General features: G+C 39.3%; 2 protein-coding genes and 1 long non-coding RNA gene across 3 annotated transcripts in view; all 3 read left to right on the forward strand.

Annotated features, from left to right (window-relative positions):
• LOC145390064 (uncharacterized) overlaps nucleotides 1–17627 on the forward strand; it is a 258037-nt gene that overhangs the window by 90777 nt on the left and 149633 nt on the right. The window lies entirely within an intron of this gene.
• ICA69 (islet cell autoantigen 1-like protein) lies at nucleotides 1526–4698 on the forward strand. The gene is made up of 3 exons (XM_080279621.1): nucleotides 1526–1612; nucleotides 1978–2124; nucleotides 3254–4698. Exons 1-3 carry the CDS (start codon nucleotides 1526–1528, stop codon nucleotides 4667–4669), a joined length of 1650 nt encoding a protein of 549 aa, XP_080135747.1. The 3' UTR covers nucleotides 4670–4698.
• The window catches only part of LOC145411118 (rab11 family-interacting protein 4B-like), a 144641-nt gene continuing 140309 nt past the window's right edge, over nucleotides 13296–17627 (forward strand). The window contains exon 1 of the mRNA XM_080281198.1: nucleotides 13296–13427. Coding sequence (XP_080137324.1) covers nucleotides 13296–13427 — 132 coding nt within the window. The remainder of the gene's footprint in view (nucleotides 13428–17627) is intronic.

A 17627-nucleotide genomic window follows, 5' to 3' on the forward strand; every position in this document is an offset into this window, starting at 1 on the left:
TGGATCACTGTGACTGTAAGTTACAAGGGTTGTAGTGAATATAGGATTAGCTGCTGAGTAATTTTACTTGTATTTTAATTGTTTATTTAATATTCAAGACGGATCAGAGGTTTTGGTGTCATGTTTGATATTTCGGCGGTTATATATGGCAGCATTTTTTGTGTTTAATTAATGAAGGTATTTTATACGTGTGTAGAAGAGTTATTGGCCCTACAACTGTGCCAGGTGTGAATTTGTAGTCACAGGTAACATGGGCATATCAGGTCAGGTGTTTCAGAATTCCAAAAAAACCTGCCAGATACTTGTTAATGAGACCTACGTATGCACCAGTAGATGGTCTTGTTCTTATATTTGTTACAGTTAAAGATGTTGCTTTATGTTACTGCCCATTTGATTTATTTATATTTTACCAGGCCTCATAAGCTTTTTACAGACAGTGGGGTTTTCGCAGGATTTTTGCTTTTTTTTCATTAAGTTAGGTACTTGTATGGTTGGCATTGTTTTTTACTATTTAACAAAGTGGGGACACAGTCTACATCATAGCATATGGATTTTGTATTTGATTTCAGGGAACTGGGCATTTATTGATTTCCTGTGTTAAGTGACTAATTTCTTGAGATCTGCTGGTATATCTTTTTCTGGTACATTTATGTATACAGTATTTGCTTTCTGATAACATGTATCTTTGTTCCAATGGAAGCTACAGTTTAGTGCATTCCCATATGCTTAATGTAAAACTCATTGCACATGTAAACTTCCGTGGCATGGCATTAATAAATCTCTCATTTTGCCAACATTATCATCATCACCATCCTGCTTTCTTGTTTTGGTTTTTCCCCTCACCTGCAGGGTGTTATAATGGGCTCTTAGATAACCTTCCTTTTCATAGTAAGGTCATGTACTGCACGCTGTGTGATGAGTTATTACATTGTGCCACTGCTGGCATGAGAGGCAACCGCTGAACAGCAATATCAGCATCAAAATCTTTAAGCAGGTGAAAATTCTGGAGGGTTCATGTACAGTATTGCATTTTGCCTTGCCAGGTCTTGTGTGGCAGGCATGGCTCAGTCAGCATTACCAGTGTCTTGCCTGGATAAAAAACCTAGCTAAGCATTTGATACCTTCATGATAAGTAAAGGTACCGGTACCTGTCCCTGGCGGCATCATTTCAACACAAATGGTTAACCCACTCCAGCACCCACACCTGCAGACTGAGCTGTCCCCACAACATAAGAGAATTGACAAATTGGCACTATGTATGAACCACCCAGTGTTCCGTATACAGTACCGTATATCCAAAGTCATACGAATTGAGTGTCTTGGTTCAGCTTTTTAGAAAATTGAAATAAAAGTTTTTCCACATCAGTAATATGTAAACTTCTTTCAGATAACCAGTAACCATGTGAGACTCAGTCATCAAAAAGGAAACCCGTTTCTTCACCCCATCCACAAGCACTGAGTGTGTGTGTATGTATAATTGTGTGGTCTTTTCCTTGTGTGCATGTAAAAGACAAGAGGTGTGAAGATGACGCAGCAGATTCATAGTTACTCCGGTCAGAACTACGACCGCTGGGTGGAACGTAACTCTAACAGCTCCACCACTCTCGGCAAGGTATGTTGAGCCTACCAAGTCACTGTATGAAGTACCATAAGCTGAAAGAAGTGAATTTTTAGCCAGTCATATTTTCATCAACTGAGTTAATATAGGCACATAATATGCTCATTTTACTCTAACCTGGCCCAAAACTGACCTCCTATATCCTGGTTCCTGAGTTGTAATAATGTATTAACACTTGACTATGAAGCTAGTCATGAAGAAATGCAATGAAGAGGATGGAGAACCATAGCATAGTCTTTTTCTGCCACTGAACTAAATTAGGCTAAATAATCTGCAGAAGGATGAAAATCTGGGCCAGGTTAGTGTGAAATATCTATAGATGAGATGAAGTATTATGAAGTATTTGCTCTTCTCTGCAGGTACAAAAACAGTTCTGGTTCACCAAGAGTGCAGTGATTCGCCGGCTGGGGAAGAAGGAAGATGAACATGTGGTGGCCTCGGATGCTGAGCTGGATGCTAAGATTGAGCTCTTTAAAGCCATTGAATCCAGCACCAGAACACTCCAGGTGGGTGAGCTCTGCCTCCTAAATCAGGCTAACATCCTTTTTATAGTTTATCCTTTCTGTTACCTGGTGAATTTAGTATGATATATACACCAGGCCCTCCACATCTGCGTATGCCACTTTTGCGGGCTTCGCACGTTTGCTGATTGTCTTTGTGGAGCCAAGACTGAATTTAATGTGTATGATTGCAAGAAGTTGGGGTATATATGTAGCTGATGACTGGCTCACTAAGTCATCAGCTATATGTGATATTTTATGTCGCTTTCAGGTCCCAGTATGGTACAGTATGTGCACACTTGCCCACTGGGGAGGATTTGCGATTGTAGAGGCATTTATGGGAGGGTGCACCAAACATTTGCAGAAATTCCACCTTCATGGGGATCTGTGTCCCCTAACCTCCGCGAATGTGGAGGGCCTGGTGTATTGAAGGGTTTTATGAAATTTCTTTTTAATCCCAACAGCATAAGAGACCACAGGAGTGTGCACCAAAATGTTGAAATATAGGGGAGACATACCATAGTAATTAAATGGATCTGGAAAATCTACAGTATGACCTGGGAAAATGGTAGAGTGCTATAGGACTGGAAGTCAGATATGATAGTTTTATTGTACAGGGGAAAGAGTGGTGTGTGACAATCGTACGGGTATTTTCCCTCCTAGCATAACAGGAAAGAAATGTTGTAGGAGAGTTGTGGGAGGAAGCAAAAGAACCAAGGGGATGTTACAAGGGGAAGATGAAGGTTTTAGGGATGTGAGGGGGTTATGTAAACCAGATCTTTCATATGTAGCTGTAACAGAAAAGTATATAGGTAAAGGGAAGAAGTATGCTGCATACATGAATTAGAAGGAAACATATAATAGAGTAAACTGACAGGGAATATGGAAGGGGCTGAAAATACTGTACCATAAATTAAATAAATGGAAAATTGTTGAATGCAGACAAGAGCATTTGAGTGAGCAAAAGTGTTGGTGTATTTGGAATGTTGGATTGAATCAAGAATGTGTCATGGTTGTTTACTACTGTATATGTTCAGTGATGCCAAAACATTTAAGATGGACAAACCTAAACACATTAAGATGGGCAAACATAAACTTGGTTTGTGTATCTGTATTGATTGTGCACCAATTCCAGGCATTACTTGGGGAATACCAGACCAAAGTATGTGTGCTGGCTCAGGAGGAAAATGGCCTTGGTCGTCTGCTGAAGGAGTATGGCCGCCAGGACCGCACACGAGCCGGCAAAATGATGACCGCTGCTGGAAAGTCTCTCAGCTACACTGCACAACAACGTGTGGCACTCAGGAACCCTCTAGTGCGGCTGTTTCAGGAGGTGGACACATTTCATACTCGTGCAGTTGAGGATACAGCAGCCACTGTAGCAGAGATGGAGAAGATTAGAACAGAGTATCGTGGGGCACTGATGTGGATGAAAAATATCTCCCGGGACTTTAACCCAGACCACTTGCACCAGTTGGAGAGATTCAGGGAAGTTCAGGCCACAGTAAAGCAGAAGAAGGCTAAGTTTGACCGCATAAAGCTTAAGAGTCTCCAGAAAATTGATCTTTTGGCTGCTTCTCGGTGCAATATGTTCTCCCATGCCCTTATTGTCTATCAGAATAACCTCATCACCTTCTCTGAAAAAACTGCGAAGACACTGAACAATGTGGCATCAAACTTCAAAGGCTACCAACCTTATGATTTCCAAGTGATTAAGGAACTAGCCGAACCTCTTAGACATGCTAAAGATGAGAAGGAGAAGGAAGAAGAGGTGGAGGAGGAGGAGGAGGAGGACAAAAAGCTTGAAGGTGATGATAAGACTTTCTTCAATGCAGAATATCATGATGAACCAAACAAAAAGAGCAAAATGGAGAAAAAGATTAAGAAGAAAACAAAGAAGTTAGAAGGTGATGAGAAGAAATCAGACAGCCTTTTGAATCTATTTGACTGCTCAGAAGATGGGACTAATGAAGAGCTTGTTCCTCTAAACAAAGCAGCAAAGAATGCATCAGAAACAACACATTCACTAGATTTACTCACAAATAATCCAGAAGTGCCAGACACTGAAAAAGATACACAGCAGATGTTGAAGGAGCTCTTTGAAAGCCCAGTTCGACAGCCCCTGCCCGTTTTTGGAAGTGATGTTGGAGAGGGAGTATTGGCCACCCCTACCACTACCAACCAGACTTTAGGTATGCCACAAGGTCTTTCTGACTATGACAGCACAGATCCGTTTGCTATGCTTCACTCACAAACCAGCCAGAAGCCACAAAACATGTTCCTCCCATCCCAGCTCTTGGACTTTGGCATGCAGAGTTGGCCAGTCCAGGGTACCCAACAGAGTTCACCCTCTGTGTTGCCCACTCAGACTCAGGGGATGCAACAGCAGCAGCAACAGCAACAGCAGCCACAGCCATCAACTGTAAAGCAAGCTGCCAAACAGGAGACCCTAAAACTAGATTGGTATAAAGTGTTCCAGGACATAGACCCACTTGGAGATCCAGCCAGTGCAATTTTTGGGCAGTTGGCAGAGGATGACAAGAAGTGCTAGGTGTCCACTAAAGTGGAAACAGTTGTTTGTATATCTGGGTAAGTAAGTAAGGTCATATATATATTGTATAATTATGCCAGGAGCAAGTACAGTACATGACTCTCGTTAATGGGAACTTTTTGCTTGTGGACATATTGTTGATTTGTATGACAATGGTATGTGGTAATGAGTATAATAATATGTACTGAGTTGTATTTGAGGTTAATATCCATGATGTAATGTTCATTTGATGACAATCTAAAGCCATTATTAACTCCGCATTGTTGTAGGCAAGAAATATTTATTTCTGAGATTAACAATTATACACCGGTTCCGGGAGTAAAAAGTTCCCATATGAAGTTTTATTATAATAGGTTGTATTCTCATTGGCTTTGGAGCTTTCATAAACCCTGTTTCATATTCTTATAGTGTATTTTGTATTTTGTACTTTGATGATCCTTTTGGTGCTGGAAAGGGATTCTTTGATGTGGTGGCATTGATGTGAATGGGTGGTGGAACTGCCTGGTTATACAAACACCCCTCAGTCCTCTCCCTATCCCCTGAAAGGAGTACAGTGGAGTGTGGAAGAAAGGTGACTTCTGCCTGCAGTCCACTGGGTTCAGGTGCAGATAAGCTTGGGATTCTAACAAACTACTGTAATTAACCAACTGTGATCCTCTCGTGTATCAGATGCAAACCGAGTCAGTAGTGAAAAGACATAAAAGATTCAGGAGAGTATTAAGATGATGGCAAAATACTGTAGATTACTAAAGAATAGGTGCTATGAAGTCTCCTGTGGCAGTGAGAATATAACCATTGTTTGTGTGTGTGTAAGGGAAATGTATGCCAGTCAAGATCTTGCAAAACCTAGTCTGGTCTTCCTTGGACAGAAATGCCTTCTTATATACATACCAGAGACCTAGTTGTGTAGGAACCTGGTTTATGTCATTGCTTTGATTTCAAAGGTGTTGAATGAAGATATCTTGGTATAGATAGTTACTGGTATTTAATGGGAACTCATGGTTTAGTGGATAGAATGAGACGATTGGCTCTTGCAGGTTTCATCCCAAGGTCGTTTTGATCATGAAGTGCCATCATGGGAAGTACAGTAGGCTGGTCTTGTACTCTTAGATGTATTTTTCTACAGTGGTCTAACCTAGGGCCCTTACAGCTTGAAGGGGCCAACACAAGATTGGCTATTTAGGGTTTACCATGTAAACCAGTCAGCAAAGTTGCTACGGTAGTGTTGTCAAGTGACACACTTTTTCATTATATTGTTGCTGCCACTGGAGAGTTATTTTCAGCGTAAGCCAGACCTCCAGTGAAGGGGTTACTGAATGCTATGTCCTCCTCCAGTCTGAAAAGTCTCTGCCAAGCTAAATAAAGGCATCTGATGTGAGCAGTAACAGAACAAACTATGTCATCAGATTGGAGGAACTGACATTATGGTACCAAAGTGAACCATAACCAGCTGGCTTCTACACAACAAGGTCTAATATAAACTGTTGAGCTTTTCTTCTTAGCTGGTTCCACTGTCTGTTTCTGTTTGAGTGTTTGTGTGTGATGTAATGGTATTTTGCTGTCAGTCCAGTAGTTGTTAAATCAGCAGTATTATGAATGACAATAGACAAGGAGTTAATTGCCCGCATATCTGAATGTTTTGTACCTTTTTCAAAAGGAGTCACTGCTCTCACATTTTCGTTTCCAGACCCCTGTAGTGCTGTTTAGGAGTCTTCATCTTGTTTCCTGAGTTATGTTCCTATTTCAGAATGTGCTGCAGTTGCATCTCATGTATTTAATTCTCAGAGCTTTGTAGTGCTGTGTACAGTCCTTTTATTTTCTGAGTTGTGTTGTTCCTATGTTAAAACATAGTTCAAAATGTGATACAGTTTAGTCACCATGCACAGTTGGTACCAAATTCCCCTAGTCAGTACTTGAAGCTGTGACATAATAAGCATCAGGGTTGTGCAGAAACTGAATACCGTATGTTTCTAAGTATGCTCAGATGAGTTTAGACTCATAGCACTTTAGAATATCATGCTCAGTTGTAAAAGAATGATCATTGAGACTGTACCCTTTTTACTTGAACTTGTCATTAAGCTGCCCTCTCTCCATCTTGAATGCTGGGTTGTACCAATCTGCTAACACTAGAGAATGGTGTTAATTTATAAGAAGTGCTGTGGAAAGGATAGTTAAATAAGCTGTAAAAGGATGAAAGTCTGGGCCAAGTTAAAGTAAAAAGAGTATAATGGCTGTATTATTAAGACTAAGAGACTGAAGATCTGGACAAGTTCCCAGTTTTTATGATAATGTGAAGTCAGGGAGGATGAAAGAATGTTTCTGGCCCTTTCATATCATAGCTGATTGTACTCTGTAATGTACAATGCAGTCTGATTGCAACTTACCAGTATAGTACAGGTATAGTATTTTATAAATACCCAAAATGAGGAGCTTGCATACACCTTACATACATCTCTGTATTGGGTTTGAATGTTGTATGGCTGATGCATTCAATGGATCGAAAGCTAAACCAAGTGCCAAAACTGGCTAATTAGATTCTAACAGTTGCTGGAAGCTGTTGGGAAAAGAGAAATTTAGATATGTAATAAGATTTGTAACAGTGTGAGAATCTCTGCTTGGACTTTGACTCTACAGTATATACAGACAAGGAAGAAAGAGTGAATGACTATACTTGTGGCTGAATGTTTCCTGCTTAAGATTGATGATGGTGTGGAAGCTTGTAGCCATATTTCACGTCCAGGGTACAATAGTACTTCCCAGGGTCAAGGGTAGCCATCCATCTACTTCCAACAACTTTGGTCTCTCAGTTTTGATAATATGGCCTTAAGCTCAGTATAATTGCCATCTGATTTATTTCAGTTTTCTAGTCAAGGTTTTTTACAGGTGTTCATGTCTGAGCTTATTTAACCAAAGGAAAATTTTAGGCATCATAAAGCATCATGATCTTGTCAGTTTCTTAGTTTATGTACTGGACGAGATGAACTGTTCATATTTTAGTGACATATTTCACATTTTTTTCTGTTATAAATACTGTACAGCTCTCTGTATGTACCTCTTTTGTTCTTTGTGCATAAAAATTGCCATATTCTATTGAATGCTCATGTTTTTATGTAATCAGTATATGTAGTCTTTCATTATTTTTCAGTCAGTTTTATACAATATTTACTGCTAGTTTTCCCTGTTTGTGTGACTGGAACACAGAAATTTTTGTGCAACTGGATTGTATTCCTGATATATAATTCTGTATGTTTGTTCATGTAGAGCCATAATATTGTCTTTTTCTGCCATTGAGCTCTAACTCGAGATATACACTAGACCGTGGTGCTAGTCATGAGGAAGTGCAATGGAAAGGATGCACTGTAGTCATAATCAGCTCTGTCTTATTCTGCCATTGAACTACAAGAAGTGAATTACAAATAGGTGAAAATCTCTTTGAAGCTAAGGTGGACGAACCATAGTCACTTATCCACTGTAAGTCAGACAGTGTGAGAGTTATTTAGCAGGATTTAATTTACATGGTTTTGAGGTATGAGAATCTTGGAACCAGTTATTGCTTCTGTTTTGTACTGCAGCTTCACTATACTTTATCTGAGTGTAATCTTATGCTAATCACTTGCCAGTATTATTTTGATCTGAGCTCTCTGATTTTTGGACAGTTCATTTAGGTAGTAGAGATACATTTTCTTCAGCACCAAGTCAGAAGTATAATGCCAGATACATACTTCTGCTTTAAGGCATTACCTAGTCAGTACACTCATTAATTAAATCATCATCATTTCACCAGATGTCATTCACCTCACTGAACTTCTCTTCCACAGTAAATGCTCTCAGCAAGTACTTTTTCATTTCATTGCAAACCTTTCTACAGTGGCAGTATGATACATGCCAGTGTACATCACCAAATCATCTCTTGTTCACCTGACCCTCCCTCACATACAGTCTATATACTTCTGTATTTTCACATCACCTGTTTAGGCTGTTTCCATCTCACTCCCTGTACCTAGTCCAAACACAGAGTATATCATTTCAGTACCATATTACATTCCAGTCATAATCATTCCAAACCACTCTCTTCCTAATTCTTTAATGTATTTACAGTAATATTACTACTGGACAAAGATTGCCTGATTTTTTTTTTTTTTTTTAGCAGAAAATTTCTTATACTTCCTTTTGTGTTCATATCTTTAATTTTTAACAAGAGGATTATATATAACCCTGTTTCCTACTGACACGATTATTTTGAATCACTATTTAATCTCTTGAGAAGTTACAAATATGTATGTATGCATGGAGTTTTGATTGTTTTGATTTTAGAATATAATTGTCAGTTGCATTGCGTTGATTATGAATGGCACCATTATTCTTGCAAATCAGTGTACAATTGTATAGAGATGAGATACCTGTATTTTGTGAATACAATACTGTATATTGATTGATTGCGGGTGAAGGGGAAGTAAATTAGGGTAAGTAGGTTAATTAGTGTTCAGCTAAAGATTGACACATTCCTTAATCTGAGAAGGAAACCACTTGATTTCAAGCTCCATTTTGTTTTTAATTAATGTATTGATTCAGTTATAAGAGTCATTTTTAATGTATCAAGTATCTTTATCTGTTAAGGAAAGCAGGTAACAAAAAATATGTGAAAGTACAGTGGCTGAGAAAAGCCATGCACTTTATTCTAACAGTGTGACCTAAGGTACTAGAACTACAGATGTTTTGCTTGTGAACCTGAAGTTAAGTAATGATGTGGCAATCATCGAAGCTTGCCACATACAAGTATAGACCCCAGAATATGGTACTTGAATGTGTTTTTACTTTTAGGACTTTCTTCCTTCATTCTTTCCTCTTCCTTCTGCCTGTGGGTGACTCTACACTGAGTGACTAGCCAAATGGTTTCCTGTACACCAGGAAATCATTTACTATGCTGGGTGGTAACTATATAGCCAAATTTCAGGGCTCTTGTTTGGCGAGCCACAGCTCGCAAATGCGAGTATATTTTCCCTTCGGTGAACAAATTTTACATGCAAGTCGCCCTTTGGCGAGGAGAAAATACATCCACTTCAAAACCCAGTAAACTACAAAATAAGTAAATCTCACTTAAATGAACAAAAAAGCATGCTGTGATTGATTATTAAGTCTTTCCTTGTCGCCATTGTGAATGTTTAAAAGTAGACTGTGTAAAAAATAAATAAATATATTTATTGTTCGTAAAATATTTCAGCTCGTAGTCAGTTTGGCTACTAAAAATTTATTTGGCTCGTAAATCTGAAACCTTAGGAGCCAAATGGCTCGCAACCATTGGCACTTAGCAAGAGCCCTGATTTTGCTGCCTGGCGATTTAGTGGGTAATTATTGCGCTTCAATTGGATTGAGCCGGTGAAGGTTTATATCCAAGGGGTGGTTGGGGTTTATTGCTCATGTAATGCCACTCAAGGATGAGTGAGGCTGGTCACTCTCATCTTAAATGTTAGGACAACTGCTTAGCCCCGGGCTCCTACACTCCTCGTGGGGCAGTGTAGGATTGGATGTTGGATGGTTGGATGGATTTAATATTTCAAGGATGTCATTGTTTTTCTAATTGGGTAGTCATATTCCTATCCTGTTAATTGTGAAGCCTAAAGTAAAGTGATTTTCAGCACATGAAAAACAGCGTTGCTAGTCTAGTAATGTTATCAGTCTTGATAATCACTTTAGGCATCTCGGTTAATTTCTATATGAAATTTTGAAAATTAACTGTTTCTCTTATTTGTGAAGGACAAGATAGTACTGTATGAAATGCAGAATGAAAGTGTTTTTCACAACACTGTGTGGTGAGATACAGTACACAGTTTACAATACCTGTAGAATGTCCTCCATAAATTGATTTTAACGAGTGGTTTCCCTGTTACATGAAGGAAGCTGTATAATTTGACATTTGTTATGTGTAAGAACATTCATTGAAACAGTTGAGTTATTCATTGCAGATACAAAGCAGTTTGTGAAGCACCCCGTATTATGGAGAAATTAGACACAGCACCTGCCAGAGCTTGTTTACAAATACTGTACTGTTATACCAGTGTGAAGGTAAGGACATTTTCACTTTGGTGTGTGTCGGGTGTAGTAATCATCGAAGGTGACAGTTGTGGTGACTAATGAAGCATGTCTTATTACTGGTGTGTTTAGGTATGATGGGTGAGCTTTATCTGATCTTTTCCATAAAGTAGTATGTACTTACCTAGACTTTATCCTTTAGATCGGGTTAGTGTTAAAGCCAAGGTGACTCACTTGTTTATTTGCCAAGGTGAACAAATGCCTTGCACCAAGATATAAGTATAAATACCTGTTATGCAGGAAATATTGTCTATGTTCAGGTGAAAATTAATGTATGTTTCACAATAAACTATTTACTACTAGAACTGGAAACGTTAAACCTTGTTATACAGTATATGGATGAATTATATTTATGTACTGCACTGCATTTGTGTGTATTGTGAGGTGCGACACTCATCATCCATTCATTCAGTTTAGTGCTGCACTGAGTTGACTTTATACTAAGTGACAAGCCAAATGGTTTACTCTAACCCAGGTAACTGTTTACGACAATGACACTTGGTGGTCTAGTGGATTAAGGTCTGCAAGGGTTTTACGACTGTGGTGATCAGGATTTAATTGTTCACATAATTGCCACTCAAGCAAGAGAAGCTGGTCACCCTCACCTTGTATGTTGGACTGAATAGCTTAGCTCAGGGCCACTATACAGCATTCCTGGTAGGGCAGTAAAGGATTGGATGATGGATGCTGTAATACAACAGTTTGGACCTGACCCAAACCTTCTCGAGATGCAGAGACAGGTAGAGAGAAGAGAGGATGGATGAGGGATGGAGATGGTGGTGTGGACTGAGAGAGAGACTAACTGACCTGAGAATTAAACTCAGGTTGTGGTTGCAAATTGGACGAGCTGACCCATGGCCTCCCTTTCAGACATGACCTGCAAGTGTTGAAAATATTTGGTGTTCATTGTATAAGAATAATAGACTAATTAGTTGAACTACTTATTAAAAGTTGTTTAGCTTTGTCAATATTTCAGTCTATCTGGTGGTAGGTGGGGGTGCCCACCATCCACTCACTCGATGTAGCGCTGTTACCGGGTGACTACACAGTGACAAGCCAAATGGTTTCCTGTATCCCAGGAAACCATTAACTACATTAGGTGGTAACCGCACAACCAAAGGATGCTTGATGGTCTGGTGGATTAAGTATAATCAAAGGACGCCTGGCAATTTAATGGATAGTGTTACAACCAGCCGAGCCCTGTAAGGGTTTTCGTTCGAGGGGGGGCAAGTGTTTACTGTGCATATAATTGCTCTTAAGAGAAAACGAGGATGGTCACCCTCTCCTTAAATGTCGGGACTGAGTAGCCTAGCCTAGGGCTCCTGCATTCATGATGGGGCAAATGGAATCGGATGGTAGATAGACAACCTGTCTTCAAGATTAAACACCTCTGAAGTTATCACCATTACACTGGACCCAGGGTTTCCAGCACTTGTCGACTGTATTTTACAATGGCAAGATGTGTGAGATTCACTTGCTGTAGGCAAGGCGGGTTTTGTAAGAGTTTGTCATGCAATCTTTGCGGTTACGTTTTCTGTCGGGTAATTACGTCAGTGGCACAGGTGCGTGCCAGCTGAAGAAAACATTGAAGTATCGGTAGCGGCACTACGGGAAAAATAATAAAAATAAAGGTTTCAGCAATCGTGCGTCGTCCTACAGTTACTGTTATAACTTGCCTTTCTATGTTGTCATTGCGGGTTATGCAGTGTAAGTAAAGAAAGTACCAATTTAGAGGTAACTTAGTAAAAGCATTCTAGTTTCAAATGATATTGAAGTACATTTATTTACGTATATCCTGATTATGAACAGTATGGTATTTGAAAGTGTACTTAACCCGTTCAAACCGCTGACATCCTTTTATGTTAATTTTTGCTGCTGCCCTCGAATTAATCTGAATATACCCTTCTTACTGTAATGGACCAAATTGTCCTTTCCCCATCGTGAGTGCTGTTATATTAATAATTTACCACTGGAATGTGGTGCTAATTATGAAGAGGTGAGGAAAGGACGATGATCCATTATTATTTTATTCTGCCACTGAACTCCGTAAACGAAGTTGGCAATAAGAGACAAAAATATAGGCTAAGTTAAGGTAAAGCGCTGTAATAACTTAGTGGCAAAGTTTAGTCATATTTGTTTATCTCGAAAGAGATATAGAATCGGTGTTCTTTTGCAATGAGGTACAATCTTGACATGTGAGATAACTGATAAGAAACAATGAGGGAGGGAGAGAGACTGGAAATTCCGCCATCAGACAGTTGCTGTGAAGCTGGAAGTACCAAAAACAAGACTGCAATTTATAAAGGAAAAAGATGACTGGCCTGGGTATCAGCACAAAGAAAAGAATGCAAGGGTAGAAGACGGAGGGGGACAAGACCGCTCAAGCGGCGCTCATAATGTGACTCAGTGTGGCTACGGCCGCGGGATGGGGAGGATGTATGTGAATCGCGTCTCTGTTCCGGGATGCGCTTTCTTGATATCTCGTGGTGCGTCGGAAAAAAGTAATTAGTGTCCCAGAAAACGATGTGTATGTAAAATGGAAGTGTCTGAAGAGTTTATCGGGCAGCTGCGGCAAGTGTTTGAGGTGTGTGATGTGGAAAACCGAGGGACTATCAGTATTAATCATCTACTTCAGTTGGCAGGGGAACACTTCGGCTCCTCGCAAAATGTAAGTACAAATCATATCAGATTAAATTCTGTAACAGTTTACATGGAGGGTAGTGACGAATTGTAGTATATTTCTTCGTTGTATAGTACAAATCAGAGCTCAATTTTTATGGGACAAATCTTAGCACTTTACTTTTGTATATGGTAAACGTCGTAAGTTTTTGTTTACACCGAAACTTTTGATGCAGCGTACAGAGGAAAGAAAATCCTTCAGTATTGTCCACTGGTAACTTTGTTTTCTATTAGTCATATTAAATCCCCTTGTACCACACGAGATTATCATTATAGTACAGAATTTTAGCTCCACATGGCATCATTTCGTGTTCGCAAGCTGTAGCACGTGTTTTGGTATCGAAGACCCCACTAACAAAATTTCATATATTTTCCCGTTGACTTGTTGCTGCTAGACGATTTTACTCAGCATAGGGGACATCGCAAACTGAAGGGATAGGTCTTTATGAATACAATCTCCACGAGAGGTCCAATTAAGCTGCAAATAATCGTCTGGCGTGGCAAGGGTGGTGTCATCGTAGATTTTATTTTTTTTCTTCAGGACGATTTACCGTGTACTTTAAATGTATCAGAAATCCTTAACTGTATATCTTTATCCGGTGTTTGTTAGTGCGGGTAGTTATAGAGCAAGTGATATCGGTAAGAAGCTACTTTTTGAATATATTCTGGATGCATTTTGAATAATAACCCCCAGCTTCCAAACACGTCAGCCGGTAATGTTATGATGACAAATGTATCAGTTTATCTTATTTCTTCCTCTTCTTTTTTTTTCTTTTTCAGTGCTTAGCCTAAACAGATATACTTTATCATATTTTTCTCACTATTTCCTTTTTACTTTTCCAGTACCGTATGTAGCTTTAGGTTTGGTTAAGTTTAAATCATATAGTAGCTTGTCGCTTTTTTTTTTTTTTTTTTTCACCATTTCCCTTTCAGTTTTTCTTTGCGTAGCCTGAAGTGACATGAACCAGGGTAATGGGAGTGGGGTCAGGCCTTGTGGGTGTGGTGGCAGTTTGAGTGGAATGTGTGTGTGTAATGTTAAGCATCATTTGGTAGGCAGGATCATACAAGGTTGGACTGGAACTGTGGCGAAAGTTTGGGGGAAAGGAAAAATGTTGTTAGATGGAGGAAGGCAGTTGTTATTGTTGTTGTTTCTACTACTAATACCTAACATTACTACTACTACTACCTAACTTTTCTGCTCCTACTGCTAACTTCTACTACTATATTATTCCCGTACAGTTTTTAGGAAACAGTTTGAAACCAGGCACCAAACATTATTCTTTGTATCTAGTCTGCTGTTCTTTTGTTTATATCGATAGGCCTTTATAGCCTAATCAGATATAGTAGATATTAGTATCAGTTTCAGGATTGCATGATGATTAATGATATTGTACAGTATGTAACAAGTGGGAATAAGAGAAAGCATGTGTGATTGGATGGGAGGGAGCGGAGTTGCGGACTGATTATATTACCGTGATTCAAAATTCACGTAACTGATGAGGTTAAGAAATTTTCTGACCCCTCTTGCGTTGGGTGTTTATTTTTACTACACATGATATTCTCTTACGCTACTTGCCATTCTAATAGCGACACATAACCTGCAGGAGAACATAACCTACAGGAGAACATTACAGTAATGTGTCACAGCTTAATCGAAATTGTTAAGGAAGAGTTGCGTGGAGTTTAGGTAAACAAAAGAGGACGTGGCTCATTAATGTCAAGAAATTGGACCAAAAACTTCAAGTCCTTGTTGAAGTGTTATATAATGACAGTAGCAAATGTAGTTGTAGTAGCCAAATGCAAAAATATGCTTAATTAACCCTCTCAGTACGGTATCTCTTCTGGCTACCGTATCGAACAAACTAAATTCTGTTTTAGGGAGACAGAGATTAATGAAGGCTATGCTGTATCCTACTTCCAGTTTGAAAAGACTCTTGTAACTGAATAATAGTCTGAGGATGAAAGAACTGAATACGTGAACAGTCATAGTGACTATCTTCATGGTAACTCGGCCCAGGTTGTCGTCCTTTTGTAGGTTGCTTCACGTAGGTCAGTGGCAGAAAGACTAATATGTACGACTCAGCATCCCTCCCATAGCAATATGACTCAGCATCCCTCCCATAGCAATATGACTCAGCATCCCTCCCATAGCACTTCATGATTAGTTCTATGCTCTGGTGTTAATCTATTGGTACAGCTTGGCATTCAGGGTTGATAAGATGCCAATTTTAGGCCAAGTTATGGTGAAAAGAATATAACTAAATGGCAAATGACAGGAACAAAAGTGCCGGTAGTTGTTGCAGTAGGTGATCTCTCTCTCTCTCTCTCTCTCTCTCTCTCTCTCTCTCTCTCTCTCTCTCTCTCTCTCTCTCTCTCTCTCTCTCACACACACACACACACACACACACACACACACACACACACACACACACACACACGAAGGCGTAAATCATCCTCATTTTCCGATGCCTAATAACCTATGCCAGGAACCTCTTGCCCCCTCATCCTCCCGATTCACCTCACGTGGTAATTATGTATGTAAGCATTTTAACCTTCATTTTTGTTCGCAGACGCATTAGGAAAATCAGGTTTACTTTTTTTTTTTTTTTTTTCATGAATAATCTTGTCAAATGTGTTCAGCCTTGATGAGATTGCTTCTGATGCCGCGACAGGATGCTAGGAGACAAAACAGGAAGTGGGCTACCGTTTGCGTTGTGAACTGTTATTACTACTACTATTACTACTTTTTAATTATGTGAAGGAAATAATGTGCTTGTTTATTCATATTTGTTGTATTAAAATTGGTACCGGTAGCTGGTTTTCAGAACTTGAATGTTGACGCCAGTAATTTATGCATCTCTCTCTCTCTCTCTCTCTCTCTCTCTCTCTCTCTCTCTCTCTCTCTCTCTCTCTCTCTCAAATATACCCAAATGTCAGCTATTTTTATTCAGACTGGAAGGTTGATGTGATTAGAAGCCAAGGAGACTCATTTATAGGCTACCTTTTAACTAAAGCACATCTAGTGGTTCAATTCTCTCAGATGAAAGCAAATTGATAAATGTATGAGTCATGATTTTACGGTGTTCAAGGAATCAGTAGCAAGGTGTAAGAGTATAGCCGTACCGGTACGCTATTGTAAATAACAACCTTGACATCCATTAACAAGCTATTATCGCCTAATTAACACGATGCACAGTAATAGAGAAAATATAGGAACCAGCAGGATGCGCGGTCTGTATGGCAGGATAATTCTTTTTCTACATCAGTTTTCCAGACCACAGCAGACCAAAAGAACAGAAGGATAGGCTAGGGAGGACCAGGACAAGGGATGCAGCTTACTGGAACTAGGGTAATGGATAGGAATGACGGTGTGTTTGAAGAAAGGAGCTTTTGTGGGAATTTCGCCACGTCAGTAGAAACCCGTGAGTGAAGGCTGGAAATTTCCTGGTGCAAAAAGATAGGTGCCGGTACTTTTTTTTTTTTTTTTTTTTGTGAGCGTATGGTTAATGATTATTTATGTCGAAATCATCTGTTGAAAAGTTATACGGTAGCCTAATCAGATAACAGGCTTTTCGAAGTACAGGTGAACGATTAAGGAGTAATGAAGTGGTTTTGTAGAAATTGCAGTCTAGTAGGTCTGTAATAAAAATAAAATATACCAGTACTGCTTTTACTACCACTACCGATACTACTGCCACGATTACTACTACTACTACTAAATCTACTTAAGACCCAGACTGGATTTTCTTGATGTTAAGAGCATAGAAAATCTGACACAGAGGATAATAATTTCGTAATGCTAGTAGGGCCACAGCTGATAGAACAATGGGCTAGGTCACAATATATCTCTTTGAATGACTAAGCGTTTTAAAACTGAATTCATGTGAAGTTGATAAGCGAGAGTTTCATTAGGAAATCAGTATTGAAATGGAAGTCCCGGATACAACGTGCATTGTAGGCTATATATTCCTGGTACATTGTTGGAAGGAAATATTTAATAATGTTTTGATAATTTGGTATTTCCAGCCACACCTGTTCTCTCCATCATTAAAATCAGTTTGCTTGATAAGGTCCTGTGAACATGTTGTCTTTATGCATTGTTTAAATATTTTGTTGCTAATAATAAACGTCGATGAATACGGAGGAATTTAAAGATGGAGAATACAATATGGCCGCCGATAGTTCCTTA

Source organism: Coenobita brevimanus, chromosome 1 (assembly GCF_032717465.1).
Source record: "Coenobita brevimanus isolate Jiangsu-jjx chromosome 1, ASM3271746v2, whole genome shotgun sequence".
Classification (NCBI taxonomy): domain Eukaryota; kingdom Metazoa; phylum Arthropoda; class Malacostraca; order Decapoda; family Coenobitidae; genus Coenobita; species Coenobita brevimanus.